The sequence below is a fragment of the Pelodiscus sinensis genome, chromosome 4, assembly GCF_052426305.1.
Source record: "Pelodiscus sinensis isolate ZL-2025 chromosome 4, ASM5242630v1, whole genome shotgun sequence".
Lineage (NCBI taxonomy): Eukaryota > Metazoa > Chordata > Testudines > Trionychidae > Pelodiscus > Pelodiscus sinensis.
The window spans coordinates 104,328,096-104,346,484 of record NC_143055.1 but is presented as its reverse complement, the minus strand read 5'-3'; the positions used below and the strand labels follow the sequence as shown (position 1 = coordinate 104,346,484).

The 18,389-nt window shown below is 40.1% G+C and overlaps 1 protein-coding gene across 42 annotated transcripts in view; it reads right to left on the bottom strand.

The window, feature by feature from the left end:
• The window catches only part of CAMK2D (calcium/calmodulin dependent protein kinase II delta), a 262,249-nt gene that overhangs the window by 30,142 nt on the left and 213,718 nt on the right, over nt 1–18,389 (bottom strand). For 12 of the 42 annotated variants that reach the window (XM_089778037.1, XM_089778033.1, XM_089778035.1 and 9 more), the window contains one exon: nt 12,429–12,477. In XM_089778037.1, the coding sequence (XP_089634163.1) occupies nt 12,429–12,477 (49 nt within the window). Of the gene's footprint in view, nt 1–12,407; nt 12,478–15,168; nt 15,211–17,840; nt 17,901–18,389 lie in introns of all 42 variants that reach the window. The other 30 variants (XM_089778016.1, XM_075929800.2, XM_089778036.1 and 27 more) reach the window with 5 other exon arrangements.

The following is an 18,389-nucleotide window of genomic DNA, read 5'->3' as shown; positions in this document are numbered from 1 at the left end:
TGACTGAACTGGGCATGTGCACTAACCATGGCCACAAGAATAAGATTACATTCTTGCACTTGATTCTCCTTCTTTAGCATGCCTTTTCAACACAAGGCAATCCAGTATTAGGGGCAAATTAAATTGCAAGCAAAAGTAACATACAGAAGTGAAGGGAGTGCAGAGTTTTCACAAGGTTGTGTGCAACCAGCATGCACTTCACGTGCCCTTGGCTTTCAATACATGCTACTTCTCTATCCCTTCCCTCAAAACTCCCTTCCCCTGTGCTTCTCTCATGCTGGGGGCCACACACTTACTTCCTTACTCTTCCTTCTTCCTCCGAGCACTTCTGGAGCCTGTGAATCACTTGGTTTCCCTGCCCTCCATCCCCACTTCTCCCTCTCCCTTCCTCCAAGATCTGGAATGCACAAGTCAGCTGATTCACAGCACTCCAGAAGTGATGGGAGAGACGGAGACGTGCAGGGGGAAGGCGCACAAGCTGCACAAAGAACCCCAATTGGCCACATACATCCCATGAGCTGCAGGTTGCCCACAGCTGATGTAAGGTTTTGTTTCCATTAGTGTTAGGCAGGTGCCCCCTGTACATCATGAATCTTTCTGTAGCCCACCTTATTGATATGTTTTCTTTGTCCCGCTTTTGTATTTCTTTTCCCTCCAAAGCTATTTCTATAATTTGACAAACAATGCAGCTGCAGGTCAGCTGAACCCATCAGTCTTTTTCATTCAACACTCGTTCTTCTCTTCCATCTCTTAAATGCCCACATCTAAAGACTCTGAATATTATGTAGGAAAAATGTATTAAGTTACACCAAACGGCAGCACATGTGATCTTGTGTATTTTAGCTAACTCCTCAGTGCCATCTGCTCTAGATTAGCTCAGCAAAAAAAGAGCACAGGCTCCCAGAAAGTGAGAAACCTCAGCAACCATACAGATCCATGCACAGCGCAATCATCTGATTGTTTCATAGGTACACACAGTGGTTTACAACTGGATAAAACACAATTGCCTTCCTTCTTGGAGCAACCTTTCAAGGAGAAATAATTATTCAATACCCCAAAAAGACGAAAACACAACACGTTGTTCATGCTCCCATTATCATCAACGAGTATCTATAAGGCTATGTTATTTTACAAAATGACAAAACCCAAAACAGAATAGTACTGAATTTGAGTGCTATGTAAATTTCTCACAGTGGTTTGACAAAAAAGGAAGGGATGCAGCGAGCATGAGAGAGAAAAAAAAATCATGCCTTTTGGTATTCTCTCACTTTCCTTTCACCCCTTTTACAATAAATCTTAAATGCCCTATTCCTATCCTCTAGGCCACCACAGAGCTCACCCCATCTCCCTACCTTCAGGATGTCCCTTATCCTGTCTTCCTAATGCACCAGCCAGCTCCATCTCTATGCCAACAGGTGGCTATCTGGATGCTCCCAGGGTGGGTGAGACTTGAACCCCCAACTCTGTGCTCCCCAGGCAAATGCCCTATATCCCCATGTCCACTCCAGAACCCACCCTACTTCAGGGCATCCCTTATTCTGCCCGGGAGGGTGGGGGGAGTTGTGGAGCTCTAACCCCCAAGCCTTGTTCTTCTCCAGGCAAATGCCCTATTCCCTAGTCCAGTGGTCCCCAACATTGCGTGGCTGCCGGGCGCCCGGGGGCGGAGCTGCTCACGTGCCGGGCATCCGGGGGCAGGGCTGCTCACACACCGTGCTTCCGGGGGAGGGGCCACCCATGAGCCATGCGCCCCAGGCCGGCACCGCACATGTGCCGCACACCCAGGGGAGGGGCCGCACTATGCATATGCTGCGCACCGGGGGCAGGGCCAGCTCAGATGTTTCAGCGGGTGCACATAAATGCTCCAGCGGGTGCCATGGCACCCGCGGGCACCGCATTGGGGACCACTGTCAGTCCACTCGAGAACCCACCCCATTTCCCTATCTTCAGCAGGTCCCTTATCCTACCTTCCTAATCCATAAGCCAGCTCCATCAGTGGGGCAATGGGTGTTGGCTGTCTTGATGCTCCCAGGGTGGGTGGGATTCAAACCTGCACCCCTGTGCCCCCCAGGCAAATACCCTATCCCCTAGGCCTTTTGGCAGCACTGTTGCTTCTCATGTGATGTTTCTGATTCTGAGATTATGTTATGCATAGATAATGTTTGCCTTTAGTCTATAAAATTCAGTAACTATTTATCCAGTATGAAAAATGTGTGTGTCAAAAAGCACACACACTACTGTTTAATTTCGCAACAAATCTACCCAGGCATGAACATTGTCATGCAAGTGAGCGAGCAAGCAAGCGTGCGTATATGAGAGAGAGGGGCAGGATTCCCTCACCAAACACCTTGTAGACTAAATCCAGGAATTCCGCATAACTAACAACTGAAGATATGTTTATGAATATCATTAAGACAACACATTAATTGGAGGGATTATTGCATGGATGCTCTTCCATCATGCCTGAAGCTGTTCAAGTTGATTTGTACAGCTTTAAAGAGAGGAGCTGTACAGACTGTATGCAGAGATGTCAAGACTGATCACTCCATCCATGTCACCCAAATTATCCTCCTAATTCATGTGAAATAGTTCTGTTCCATACTATGACTGATTTTCTCAATTATGTCAGGCTTATCACATAAGGCTTTTTACATTCTACTCTTCAAAACAGACATTTTACCTAATGGAATTGTATTTTACCCGGCCTTCCAGGCAAACTTTAGGAATGACTTCCATGGAGCATTAATCTGCCACAAATATGACTTACTTTTTTCCAGAAATACGAATAGCTATTTACTATAGAAATGATGATGCTTTAAGGAAGAAAACAAATGGAAAGCCCACCAAAACCATGGTAATTTAAACAACAAAACTACAAAAACAATGTCAATTCTATACGAGAGCACAAAAGCATTTTGACAACTGTTTGTCTGTAAGATAGGGGCCATCTAAACTAATGGTACCTCTTAACTTACACAGCACAGAGGAAGGAATGGATTGGAAAAGCTCAGACTCATGTGAGTGACTCAGTGAGTTTACATTTTCCATGGACTTAGTCACGGAATTGATAGAAAGAAACACAACGTATGAACAAACAAAGATGAAGAGGTAGAGCATGATCAGAATCCTCAGTAGACACTGACAGCAGGAGCGGCTGCTAGGCCACAGCAAAGATGGTGACCAGCGAGATGAAGAAGCAATGGAAGAGGAGTGGTGAGCAGAACACAACGTCTCCATGTCACCCTCCATTTTGAAAGCTGTATGTGGGGCATGCAGATGTGAGGAAAGGAAAAAAAAGAAGGCCAAAAAAAAAAAATTAATCACAATCAATGAATGGACAAAATCTCTGAATACAAAAACAGCACTAACTATGCATTTTAGGGAAATGAAGGTGGATGTCAAGGAAAAGGAGAGAGTGGTAACAACAAAGGTCTCTGTTCAGATGCCAGTGCTAAGTGTCAATCTCTTTAATCAGATTCGGTGATGTGGATGATTTGGAAAGAGCCATTTGCTTACATCCTTAGGGGCTTAAAAGACCAGTTTTGGGGAAATAAGTAAGCCAAGCTAAAAAACAATAGACAATTCCATACCCTTAATTTATATTGATTTATTCATACAATTTAAAACCAGAATAAAATGAATTCTAATTAACATGTTTCCTGAATATATTACCTTTAAAAGGTACCTACCATATGGACAAATTGAACATCACAGATGAACCAGAATTTATCTGCATTGAAAATGCCCTGAAGCTCAGCATTTTTGCCTGCAAGAAATCATCATTCTTACGATCATTTACATCAATTCATCCTCAGGGACACACCAACATGAGAAATCTAGATTTCCAGACCATTTTGCATTCAGCAAATCACCTTTTTAGAGCTTAAGTGTAATTACTGGCAAAAATAAAGAAGATATTCTACAGCATTAATGAGAAAACATACCTACCACTCTGAAATTAGAGAGATGCTGTCCATGTGTTTGGGTCTTAATCTACCTTCTTAACAGGAGGAGAAATCCCACAGGTATTCTTGTCAAATGCCCTTTACTATGGGTTACATTTTCGAAGACTAGTCTTCATTTCCACAGCTGCAATTATTTCCAGATCCCTTTATTATCACATGGCTGTCAACATGATTTATCATTACAGTCAGGTTTTTAAGTGTCTATGTGCTCTAAATTGCAGGTACAAAGATTTCATGCCTTTGGCCCAGTATATATTTTTTAAAGCCTTATGCTTTACATTGTCTTCTAAAGAAAGTTTAGATTAAAAATCCACTGTTAAAATACATAGCTATAAATGGTACATGGATATGGTTTTCTAACCCATATTAACTTGCAGTATAGGAATTGTATTTAAATAAAAAAGATTACATTAAAATATATGAACCCCCCCCCCTTCCCTCCTGGGCCACTAGTTTGGGATTCACTGCCTCCAAATTACAAAAAAACCCTTCCCTTATAATAAAACCAACAGCACAAGACCCTACCATGCAATGTTAGGCTATACGGTGCAGTTCTCTGATGAAATCTAGGGGTAATAATCTGTGCTCAGAAACAGATTTGTGAAAGCAGAATTCAGGCTGTCTTTTTAAAAATTCAAATCTCTGAACTAACCACAATGCCATTCATGCACCCTCACACATGCTCAATATAAAAGGAATCCTCCAGGAAAATTGTAGGTCTTACACAGATTTATAATGCTTTTATATCTGTAATGTTGTAGGTAAATTCAAATCAATAGCCAATGAAAAATTAAAATATTTGTGAATATCACAGGCTGAGTACTTCCCATTACATTTTGGTTGTCGCTCCACAGGTGTGCAAATGGGTGGGTTAGAGGAAGTTGTAAGTATATGGCCCAGAATATTTGTACATATCTTACATCTCTAAAAATGAGTTGGGTGTAACTTCTCAGTGTGCTCTTCTGAGAATCCCTGAAGGCATCCTAACTTCTACATTGCCAGAAAGTTTCCAGCTTTTCCACTATTGTGTTTTGCCTCTACAAATCCCTTAAAATGACAGTGACTATAAAAATCACAATATATTAGAAAGATTCGGGGATTGTGCATAATGCAGATCTGCTGTTACCCTGACTCATGCCAGCAGTCAGAACAAGTGGATTCTATCAGCTTTAATTCATGATATAAAATAGTTTGATTATCACTTCATAGAAGAAGGAAAAACAGGTTCAGACACAGGAGTCCTGCTAGGAGCAACACTAGGAACAGGCAAACAAAAACATACTTAAATTGGCTGGAAATTTGAAATTAATCATCATCATCATCCCTACACTGTCTCGCTTGGGTGGAACAAAGACTTGAACTGGTTAACATATTATAACACCAGCTTTCCTTATATTCCACACCCTATTGACATAAAAAGCTAAGTATGGAATACTTCCAGACCACTCAATTAGCCTCATTAGACCAGAACTATAATGGACAGATAATTTCCCCCTCCCACCTTCTTATTCTGAGGGTGCCCCTTTTTTCCCCTCCAGTTAAGATAATCTCATCTGAAGAAGTGGGTTTTGCCCACAAAAACTCATGAGTGAGTGAGTGAGAGAGAGAGAAAACATTTCCAAACCATAATACGTTAACAATATTCTTCATTATCCTTTGGGAATACAGAGGTAAAAGGGTCACTAAGATGTAGGAACCAACAAAGCCCAACAGGGACAACTTTGAAGTCAAGGGTGGTGCCAAAGTGGAGTTATGGAAGAACTGTGACTCAGAGAGCTCCTGGAGTGCCCTAGTATGCAGAAGTGCTTCCTGTACATGCATCTCCTTCCTGTCCACTACATGGTGATTACACCTGCAAGGGCACTAGAAGGGAGGAGTCTCCACTAGAGGCAGGGGGAACTCAGAAATAGCAAATGGTCCTACCACTATCTGTAGGCACAGTTATCTTTTGCTCTCCCCATCTCATGCAATGGAATTGACTAGACTTTATGCAGGCTGTACAATACAACAGCATTACTGAGTTGTTTCAGATGTTTATTGTTGTCCCTTGAGATGGCTGCTTCCTGACTCCTGATAACAATTTGGTAATTAAATTCATTAACAGGAGATCTCTCATGTCCGTCAGCCAATTTTCCAACTTTCCCTTTAATTTACCAGGACACAGTTGATAGGCATCTAGGGCTTGACTTCTATGGAGCAAGGGGAAATTGAGACCATTACACTGATAGGACAGCTTAGAAAACAAACTGTCGGGTCCTTGCTGCTCTGTCCAACAATTTTGCTGCTTCGTTTCTACTGCATTTGTTAATTGCTCTGAGTGGAATCAGGAGTTTGACTTCTCTCTTCTAACTCAGACACATATTTTTATTATCAGACCATTCTTCCTATCACACAACAATGAGTATAAAGAGCCTATAAACCTTTGTTCACTTTCATATTAAACAGCCAAATCAAAACATTTTTAGGCAATGTATTTTTATTATGTACATTCTCCTATAACAGCACTCCGGGTGAGCTAAGTTTCAAACAAACTTTTATAGCTACATTAACAACCTAAGAAAATAAGGAGTTACAAGTATAATACAGACTTGTCTCTAACCTCAACATGACATTATCTCTGATAATGCAGAGGCCCAGCTACGATTAAATTATATAGTGAATGAGATTAGTTGCTAAACTACAAAGAATGGTTTTAAGGAGGAGGCAATGGATAAAAGTAAATTACCCTGCAACTACTCCTTTCTTCACATCAATTGCAGATAAACTCTTCGAGCTATTGCTTTCCATTAACTGAGATCATTATCATTATGCTGTTATTTAAACTGAAAAGCGAGTGGTTGTTAATATACCTGAAGTATGCTGGAGTCAACGTAAATTGCACACAAACTTTTGAGACCAGAAGGCAATGTTAGTGACTTATAGTTAGTTCTAGATCATATACTATTGAAAAGCATGATCTGCAATGAGACTGTAGCTAGCTATGCATGTGTGTGAAACTGAGGGGCAGAGAGTGCGTAGGAAATCTTTTCCCAACTCCTTGCACAATGAGTGAAATTTACCTAAGTTCTACCCTTACAGATCCATTGGGAACAGGAGTGGTGAGAGCAATAGGCAGTGCTAACTCTGCTGAGCAGGCCTACAGAGTACCAAGCACTGCCACAATAGCAGTAGGAGCTACCCTCCTGTGATGTTACTGGATTAAAATATAGCCATATAGATCATTGTTGCAACCACTGTCATTTATTTACAACAAATCTTGTACAAAGGTTGTTGAGTAGGGTATCTATGGGGGGTATTTGTCCTATTTCTCAGCAGACACACCTGCTTTGGTGTTCTCAGCTGTGATGCACAAAGACAGAGTTACACCTCCCATTTGTACTCATAGTCCATAGTGCCACATGGGCAATACACCTCCCATCCTCTGCTACTACATGGTTGTGGCTGTAGAGTCAAAGTGAGCAACAATTCAGTGAAATTCTAGGACATCTGCCCTGGTTCTAATTAATTCTATCCCTCCATGACAAGTGAGAGGTTCATTCCAACAAAACTCGAAAGATTCCATTTACTGGTACAGCTAAGTATTGAGTCATCTGCATTTTTTAAATCTCATTGTACTTTAAAAATTAGCTATGTGACAAACCCCATATCTGGTTTTAGACAGGTCTGGTAGTCAAGAGCGGGTACGAAGAGTCACAACTGGATGCGGAGTCGGGACTGGGCTGAAGGCAGTTCTTAAACCAAAATCTGGGGATAAGCCATGGATAACAATGGGGATTATAGTTAGAATCCAGATGCTAGCCGAAGTAGGGCTGGAGTCAGTCCAACTGTCTAGGAGTGAGAAGACAGATGTGGGGCTGGAAAAGATCACAAACATGGCTGGAACAATGTTAGAATTGTCTGAAGTGGGCTGGAACAAGACTGGGCAAGGCTGGAGCAGAAACATGGATAGGATTAAAGATAACTCAAACTTTAGGGTGCCTGTAACACTGAGGCAGCAGGAGAGTTTCTAGCTCAGATTAATTCGCAGTCAGAGCGAAATACCTGTGCCTGGGGGGTAATTTGACTAAGGCCCGGCTCAAAGATTGGCAGCTGTGTCCTGCCTGTGTGATGAGTCACTGCAGGCTCTGTTTTGAGGGATGAGTCAGTGTAGTTGAATTGCAGCAGGCCTTTGAGATGAGTCACTGAAGACTCTGCTAGAGGGTTGAGTCTTTGTAGCTGAGTGAACAGCCCTGGTCTAAAGGATTGCCTCACATGTTCCTTGTCTGAAGTCAGCCTGAACAAAGGGCAATTGATAACGACGTCTCAATCATAAGCTTGTATGTAACAATGGAGAGAGAGCGCTTGATAGCACTAAAAATCTTTCAACCGTTTTCCTGGTTTTGGTATGGCTATTACATTTGCCATGTGCCAGATTTTTGGGATGCAGTTGTCCTGGAATCATCAATTAAGGAACCTGAGCAGCAAGCTTTTGGGCCTAGGTGAAGCAGGAACTCACATGAGTATTATTCAGGCCTCCTGGGGGACAAGTCTACTACTGTCTTGTGACATCCCCATGAATACTGCATAGCAAAATCAAAGTAGATGAAGTACTGATCACAAGCAAAGAGCAAAATGAACTGCATTTTAATGAACACAGTTTTAGTCTGAAAAGGTCTCTTCAAGTGTCAGCATGTTCAGAGGAACTAACAGAATGAATACGATTTTGAGATTCCACAGCATCTGTGTTTAAACTCCAGCTAGTTTATTTTCCCCCTTCCCACTCACTCCATAGTAAGAGCAAATATTTATACTATAGAAGCATCCAAAAGCTCCAATTGGGATTGGAGCTCTACTGTGCTGACTGCTGTACAACAGCATAGAAAATCCCTACTCTGAAAGGTTTACAATCCTAAACCTCTCTCAATGCTCATTTACATAATGAATGACTACAATAAATGGACCCTAAGAACCTACAGGAAATGTTGCAAGCATTTACATTGCCACAGTGTTCTAAATATTTTACCAATGTATTAATCATTTGATCGGGGGAATCAAGGGAACTGCACCACTAGTCTACTGTGCATCAAAACACAAAAACCCCAATTACATTCCTGTAAACAACAATGCTTCCCAAAATGCAATTTCATTAATTAAATTTCAATTACATTCCACGAGCTTTTAAATCTCACTCTTCCACTATCTCATGCTTTTTGGGAAAAAAAGCAATGTACGGTTTCTTGGAACTAACAAGTATTTTTCAGAGAAATGTGCATAAATCTCTTTCAAAGCAAAGAATATGAAACATTTAGATACATAAATAGTGTGGATGAAAACTTGCAAACTAGCTCAGTTTTGAATTTGTACAAAGTTATGTATAGATATTAAATTGTGAATCTCTAATCTAATGACTGATTTTGACTGTTTAAAAATAGTTTCCCCATTATTCTCTCACTCAATTTCCACAAACAAAATACTATTATTAATGGGATTGTGCTGTGTGATGGCACAGTATGCCGAGTATTTTTCTGACAACCTTTTACACTTAACTAAAAGGAAAAATTAAATAAAGGTCTGATTGCTTCACTGTCCATTTATTAATTAGACCTGTCTGAGGAGGCTTTCAATAATACTTGTGGGAGAAGTGGGCTGGTATAAGCTGGTATAGTCACATGATCTTGTGGGAGCTAAAATACCTTATAGTCATCAGGTATGTGTCAAATATTTCATGGAACTTAAGAGGGGAAGTTGCATAACAGCACCCCACACGTTGCTTGGGATATATTTGGAAATTCTGGAATGCTGTATTGAGTGAATGGAGTGTGGGTGATAGGAAGGAGAAGTAAACAGGAAGTTCCAAATAGTGGGCCAAGAAGCATCCTTAATCTTGGATAGTTCCATCTGCTTTGCATAGTGGGTGGTAACTTATTGAGTCCAGTCAAATACAATCAGGTAGCAGTGAATGCTGGATAGTTCCAATTACATTTAAGGTACATTTTTGAAACCACATAAAACAGCCTTTCCCAAAAAGTGGAGCACACTCCTCTGGAAGAGGAGAGAAGGGAATGAAGGCTTAGTTAGGAAGGTAGGCAGCAGACAGTCCTTCCATTTTTCTCCGGAGGCTCAATTTTCATTGGGGGAAAAAATATGTCTAGCTATTACAGTTGCACAGAAAATCTTCAGTACAGGAAGGTGAGCTTAACGAATTGTCCCTGCATTTGTAGAGAGCCTGTAGAGTAAACTGCCTCTTTCCTTTCAGTGGGGACTAAAGCCAATGATACTTTAAACATCAACACTACTAAGTAACTCATTGCTCAAAGCACACAAGAAAGGAAAGAAAGTTACTTAATCAGTACCATTTGGGTAGTGCAGGAAATTTTCCCTAGGTTAAAATGGACAGACAACTTATGTTTATGTTTCCCCTTACTTAATGGGCATGGTGCAGGTTGACCCTGTCTAGTCCTGCACTCTTCTAAAATGTTCTCTCAGTCTTAAAGTTACTAAAAATTCCAGCATATTTTAATGCATATTTCAGCTAATAAACACTAACAATGACACGCACAGGCATAACGCTTATAGTATAATACAGTGCAAAACAAAACCAACACTGTATTGGTTAATTAACTGAGAAATCTCTTTTTTACCAATTCCCCCTCCCATTTTTCAACACGTCCCTCTTATTCCTTATCTACAATAACTAAAATGTACTTAAAGCTAAAAGCCAGTGTCTTGTATGAAACATATAATACATAAGCTGAACACGCTGGTTTTAAACAAAATGTTATTAAAATAAGAATGAAAATGTAGAGTTAAAAAACCCTCTACCCTACCACCCACAACTGCAAAGTTAAAAAGCTAATTGTGCAGAAAATTGAAAAGAAATAAAGACTAAGGTTAAGACAATTATAGGGCCAGAATACCAAAGAATCCCAAACAACACTGGCATCTGAACAGAATTTTTTTTATAAATGCGGATCTGAAAAAATGCATAAATTACTAAACATAAATTAAAACAAGTGAACGCAAAAATTAAAAATACCCAAATATCATATACAAAATGAAATAAAATATTAAATGTCATTGGTTTTTAAGCTTCCGGGGTTAGCTGAGTTAGTCTGTACAGGAAAAACAACAACAAATGGTCTAGTAGCACTTTATAGGTTAGCCAAACATGTAGATGGTGTCCTGAGCTTTCCTGGGCACAGCCCACTTCTCCAGATGACTGGAGTTTAGAGTTTAGGATGTGCAGACCCAAAATAAATAGGAGAGAAGGTGGGGGGTGGGAGACAGGGAGCAGTGGGTATAGAAAATCAAGAAGGTAGAGGGAATCAGTAAGCATCTGAAGATTGGGTAGTTAAAACGAAGCAGATAAGAATTGACTGTTAGGTTGATAGTGTCCCAACCATCCTTCATCACGATTGAGTCCATTAGCATGAGAATTGAATTTACGGATGCACTCTAGTTCCAATGCTTCTCTGTGTATCTGGGCAGTAGAGTTGGTTTGTGACAAGACAGCCACTTGAAGATCTTTTAAACTGTGATTAGGAAGATTAAAGTGTTCCCCAACAGGTTTCTGCATGTTCCCCTTACGGATAACTGATTTGTGTCCATTGATTCTTTCCCGCAGAGAATGTCCAGTTTGTCCAATATATATAACAGTGGGGCATTGCTGGCATTTGATGGCATAAATCAAATTACTGGATGTGCAGTCAAATGACCTGTTGATTTGGTAGCTTATGTTGTTGGCTCCAGTGATGAATTCGCTAATATAGATATTTGGGCAGAGTTGGCATCGCGTTTGGTTGCAGGGCTGGGTTCCTGGATGCTTATGATGTGGTTGTGTGGCATGGATCCTGGAAATAATTCGTTTCAGGATGGGAGGTTGTCTAAGTGAGAACAGGCTTTTCTCTCTAGGCCTCAGAAAGTGAGGGATCATTTTCCAAGACGGGTTGTAGATTGTGTATAATGTGCTGGAGGGGTCTGAGTTGTGGACTATAGGTAATAACAAGTGGAGTTCAGACCCCTCTATCTTCCTGATTTTCTATACCCTCTGCTCCCTGTCTCTCACTCTCCTCCTTTTCTTCCTCCCCCCCTTCTCTCCTATTTATTTTGGGTCTGGCACATCCTAAACTCAAAACTTGGTCATCTGAAAAAGTGGGCTGTGCCCACAAACACTCATAATAGCATCTACCTGTTTTGATAATCTATAAAGTGCTACCAGACCACTTGTTGTTTTATTAGTTTTTAAGTCTGCCATAACGATCATTTTAAATAACAAACTTACTTAATTCCAAAATGCTACAGAGATGGTACCAGTAAAAGTTAGGTAGAACTAAATATACAGAACTTCTGTAATGAACATGATTTTCAAAAGTAATAGTATGTTCTCCTTAGGAGCTCCCTTCATCTAACAGATTAACAGAAGTTAATAAAACCTACTGAATCATATATTTGTAACCATGATTTTACCTTTCCAACTCTTAATCATACCTTTCACATCTTCATCTTCAATAGTTGTATTGGAACTTTCTGTTGACTCCTGTTGAGAAGTAAATACAAGTCAAATGCATAAAATGACCTAGGAATATTATTCATGCACCTATGAAAATTGTACTTAGTATTGTGCAGATCATGCAGAGCCTCCAAGCAGGCTATGTGGATGTAATTCACAAACAAATGGCCACACAGATTAAGATGATTATATCTGAAACCTAATGTCAATAATCTTCATCCATTTCAAAATAGAACATTTTTATTAAACACATTTATGGCTGCCCAGTTTTTGATCATCACATGGATATATGGGAAATATAAAAAAATCTTCATGAATTGAGTTAACTTTCTTTTTATATGCTACTAGATAGAGTATGTCTGAACTGTTATATGAATTACGTCAGCCAAATATTAGAACTTGACATTTTAAGCTTCATGAATATCAACTGTATAAATAAGTCATTCCATTTGAGCTTTTACATATAAAGTAAGCAGAATGTTGCATTTCACAATTTACAGTAATTCCTCTGCTCATATAGACCAGATAAAATAAACAGGCTCCAACTGATTTCAATAAGAACTGGATCACATCCGTGATTGCATTTTTATACTCTCCTTGTGATAAAAATTTTGAAGGAGAGAGTAGACTACTAGAGAGGTCCACAACAATGCTCCCAGACAATCTAAGGTATCTTTGTAAATATTCTTTAACCAGCCAGCCACACAGAGGAATGACTTGTCCATCAGACAGTTGTATTTGGAATCTTTGCAATGTTAAAAGACAAGACTACTTATCACAATTTCTATAAGATATGAAGATATATGAAAGATTCGTGAGCACACTTAAAAGGACACTGTGAAAGCTAGTAGGCAAAACTTCTCGCCTATCCTTTTTCTCCAAAATTTACTTGCAGAAGATCTATTCTTTATGATTTTTTTTAAAATAAATGCTTTGCTGCACATAAAAAATAAAATATTATCAGCAAAATACTAAAGTAAAAATATCTTTAATAAGCCAGTTTGCTTCTGACACAGAAGGGGAAAAATAAGATTTGTTTCAAGCTTCCAATTAAACAAAGATTTGTTTCAAGTTTACTAAATTAAACAAATGTTTCATAATATCCTGACAGTGTCCCTTTGTTTACTATGCTTTCACAATGACAAGTCGAAGAAAACTTTGAGAATGGTTAATGCATTATTCAGATGTCAAAGAACAAAATTTTATACATCGATAAACAAACTATACTAATAAATCCATACATACAAACCAAGCTAAACCATCATGCTTTGCCTATTGTGAATGATGTTAGACTCTTCAATCCATACAATGGACATACCATGCTCTATCATATATAGTACCTAAAAAAAATAAAAACCACACACATACAAGCAGGAAACATCATGCACAAGCTCACACGAGAGATGTGGCCAGTAATGTGGAAGCATCCACTCCAGCTGTCATACTAAAATATTTGTTTTTGCAGGTAATGAAATTTAACAGTAACTTTCCCTATAAGTGGTTTTCTTGTTCATGTTATGACTTGTTGGAACATAAAAGATCTAAATTGTGATTCATATAATAAAGTCAAGTAGATGTAGTCATGCCAAAGAGCTCCAGTATTTTGTTTTTTTGTTTCCCTTTGCTGGGTTTTAGTAAGCCGTTGACTAAAATGAAAATTCTGGCTGTAACCTGCCTATTAATAAAACATGGCTGATGAAATATGGATCATGTGCGTAGAAAATAGCTGGTACAGTAGTGAAATAAGCATCACAAATTTTTGATATCCACAAACTATAAAATAAATAATCCAACTAAGAGGAGATATGACAACCATATGCACAGTTAACACTTTTTCATGCTTGTGAAATGCCTATATGTGATTTTTTCCCACTCCAGACATAATCCTTTACAAATACAGCATTCAGTGACAAGTTATTACACTAGATATATATGACAACAATCCTTTTGGGACTTTACATCCCCAGCATACATATTAAAGTATGTTTAAATGAAATCTGCATATGAAAACTAGGACCATGAATCACAAACAATACTCCCTAGCCCTTTTCAAGTCCATGCAGGGGGAAAAACTGTCCATAGATAGAACGTACACCCAAACACAATCACAGCACACTGAAAAAAGAAAATCAATGTGAAAAAGGTATCAAATCAAGATTTATGAATTCCAAAGAGCTTCTTGCCACTTCAAATGTTAATTTCTATCAAAGCTGCAGGATGACGTTGTGGAAGAAGTCATAAGTCCCATGCAGAAGACATGTCACAGTATGATGCATGAGCATGCTGAGAAATAGCAGATGGAAAACTCAAGATATGCTTTTCTCTCTAGTGAAAAATTTCATACAAAAGTCTTAAAAATAGCCCTTCTCTACTATATCTGTACACAACATTCCTATGTTTTTGTGACAACTGAAAGTTCCCACCTGAAGTAAGAGATTAATAGAGATATAGAACACACCATGGATCTGGTTTCTCAAGCTTCTGAGAACCCTCATCTCCTACAGATATCCATAGAGTTTGAGGGAGCCAGCAGCTAGGCAGGAAGGATTCAGTGGGAACAAGCCACAGATGTATAAGGCCCAAGAGGCACCAGGCACAACAGCTCCAGAAATGACATTTTCCTAGCTAAGTTCTGGGTAATGAGCACATTCTGGCTCAGAATAGTGGATGACACGTGAGCTTTGCAGAAGCAAAATGGAGCTGATTCTTTCAGAATACCTTATTTCCATCAGGATTGTGGATTACTGTAGTTTGGGGCTCCTGAGTGAGAACAAAATAAAGAGAAAAAACAGTTCTCATTGGTAAAGGCATTCACATTAGTGAGAGGGAGCATGAGAAGAGCCAGCAAACAAGTGACAAGGGACAAGAGCTAAAGCAAATGTTAACTGCTGCCAGAAGATAAAACAACTCTCTAATAAAGATTACGCCACTGGCAAGCTAATAAAACAGGCTGTCTCACCTACTGCAGCGGCATGCAAAGACCTTATTCATGATCAACACATACACAGGGCTTTGAAGCTAGGGGAACCTAAAGAGGCACTCTGTTTTACAATGTCTCTCATCAGATACACTGTCAATTTTTGTCTTATCCTGCTGTTGAGCTCAAACTTGGTAAACTAATTAAAAACAATCCTGTGTGCTTATTCCTAAAGCAAAAATGAACACAAAGCAAAATAAAGACGGGCTGAACAGCCTTCTATCCCACTGCTCATTTGGGCAGCACAGATATCAACTATGATGGAAGTTCCTGATACCATTCCAAAGTTTAACTCCCCTCTCACTTCTTAAAAATGCCAGTTCTTGCTGGCACAGAAACAAGCTGCAGTTACTGTAACTTTCTGATGAACTCACAGATGTTTGGGAATACCAGATCAATTTGAGGACTCACATACATAAAATAAAGCTTTGGTGTCCAACACGGTAGGCATTAGCCAAGGGGTGGGCAATAACTTTTGGTGGGAGGACCATTCCAAGATTTTCTGTGGAGGAGATGCGGGGTCTAGGATGGAGGTTGGGTGCAGAAGAGTGCATGGGGTAAGGGACTGGGGTGCAGGAAATAGTGTGAGGTCTGAGAGGGAATTTGGGTAAAGGAGGGGTTGTGACCTGGGTCAGGGATTGGGGTGTAGGGTCAGGGAGGGAGTATGGGTGCAGGAGAGGATTCTGGCCTGGGGAAGGGGCTCTGGGAGGAGGTGCAAAGTCTGGGAGGGAATTGTGACCTGGGAGAAAGGGAAGGGGGGGTACAGACTGCACAGGGTTTGGGAGGTGACCTGGGGCACGGAAATGGGGTGCATGGCCGGGGGGGGGGGGGGCGTGTCTGGGTTCAGGAGAGGGTTCTGGCCTAGGTGAAGGGTGTAGCGGGGGGTACAGGAGAGTGTTCGGACCTGGGGCACGGGGGTGCAGAGGGTTTGGATGGTGACCTGAGGGAGGGAGTTGGGTTGAAGGAGGGGCTGGGGTTCCAAACACAGGCTCTGGATGGGAGGCACTTACCTAAGTGTCTCCTGGCCAGCAGCCCTGCAGCACCCCCAAGGCAGGCTGAGTTCCCTGTCTGCTGCAGCCCCACACTGCTTCAAACTGCAGGCTCTTCCCTCCCTGTGGTGCTCAGCTCTGCGAGAGGGGAACGATTTTCACTGTCCCTATCCCTTAGGCCAATATCTCAGCTCCTATTGACTGGCTGTTTCCAGCCAATAGGTGCTGAGAGATTGGCTGGGGTCAGTTCCTATTGGCTGGTTGTTTCAAGCTGACAGAAGCTGAGGGTTGGGCTGGGGAGATCCCACAAAACCCCTTGTCCCTGCAGAGCAGAGAGCTGTAAGGACTGCACTTTAAACTGTGGGAGCTGTGTGCTTGAGGGTCCCAGAAGGATGGTCGATGGGCCAGATCTGGCCTCTGGGCCATATTTTTACCAGCCCCGCACTAGCCACATGTGGCTATTTAGCCGGTTGAGTGTGGCTAGTTTTCTATAGCAGTAGTCATAGTGGGTACTCCTTCAGAACTGGTAGGACACTGTGGCCATAAAGCTTATAAACTACTGCTGTGAAATGACTTCACAGCTCAGATTTCTGTGGAAGCTGCATATGCAAATCTATGGGCAGAATTTGTCCCTATGTTTATATTAAAGAGCAAAAGCACTTCTTCAGAGCTATGTACCAAAGTACATGAGAAGTAATACTGCTTAAATTTAGGTAAAGAGTAGTATTTATGTTTGTAAGCCTTCCTCTATAGCATATTCTTAAGAAAGGTGACTTATAAACAGAAGCAAGATTGAGACATAGAATATTCATGTATGCTGTCCTACTGTTTTGTAATATTCCCCAAACAACTTCTTATTGAGTAATGCCTACTGTAAATTTAAAGTATAATGGCACTATACAGAAAGCATTAGGACTAAGGTGCCTCTTGATCCCAGGAAGTGAAGCCTTGCAAAGTCCTGCCAGGTTGTCCAAGAATGGGGGAAATGAAAATCTGAATAAGGTCTATTTTGTTATTGTCTAGAAATAACCCTGTTAGCTCTCCTTGATGTCAAAACTTGTGTTAAAAAAAAAAGGTACAATTTAAAAAAAAAATTAAGCACTGAAAGACAACCATCAGGTGAAGAGCTAAGGGCCACATAAAGCGCATTCTATTCACTTTCTGACACAGCATGCAAAAAACAAAAAAACGAACTATCACTAATTACCACACTACCACGTCCAGCTTTTATGTCACATTTTCTATTTATAAAATGTTGCTTCACAATTGACTCCCTCACAAAAGAAAAAACAAAAGAAAAAACAAAAGAAAAATTGTTCTGAAATTTCACAAAGCAAACAGAGTAAAAGCAGAGAATAAAGAGAAAAAACAAACAGAAAACAGTAAACTTAAAGATAGGGTGAAAAGAAAGATTCCAGGTATACCAGCGCCGGGGTAGGAATATTTTCTTTGGGGCTGGTTACCACGTTGGTTTTGTTGTTTATCTGTAAGTATGCAGAAAATAGAAACAGACAAGCCTTAGAATCTTGGTAGCTAGCATATCTATATCTCTCTATATAGAATATCTATATACAGATATAGATAGGGAAATGAAGAATCACAGAAGAGTCAACTTATGAACTTGAAAAGAACATTGACAACAGATTTGATAATTGGCTATAGCTTTTCACAAAGACTAGTTACAGTATTTTCAACTTGTTCTAGGAATTTCTATATAGAACATAGGCAGTTACAGCTATGACACAAATGAATGAAGAATGTTTTAATAGTGGCTAAAACCAAGTTATAGGCATTCACTATGAATATGGCTCTTGGAAAGAAAAAAGCCTACACTTCTATTGTGACTTACTTGCCAATTTATGATCATGCAGCAATGGTAAGTAACATACCATCATTTCAAGGCTGTCTCTGGGTTAAATATTTTGTTTTTCATGGAAGGCAGCTTTATTTGTTATTTATTCCCATATAAAGCT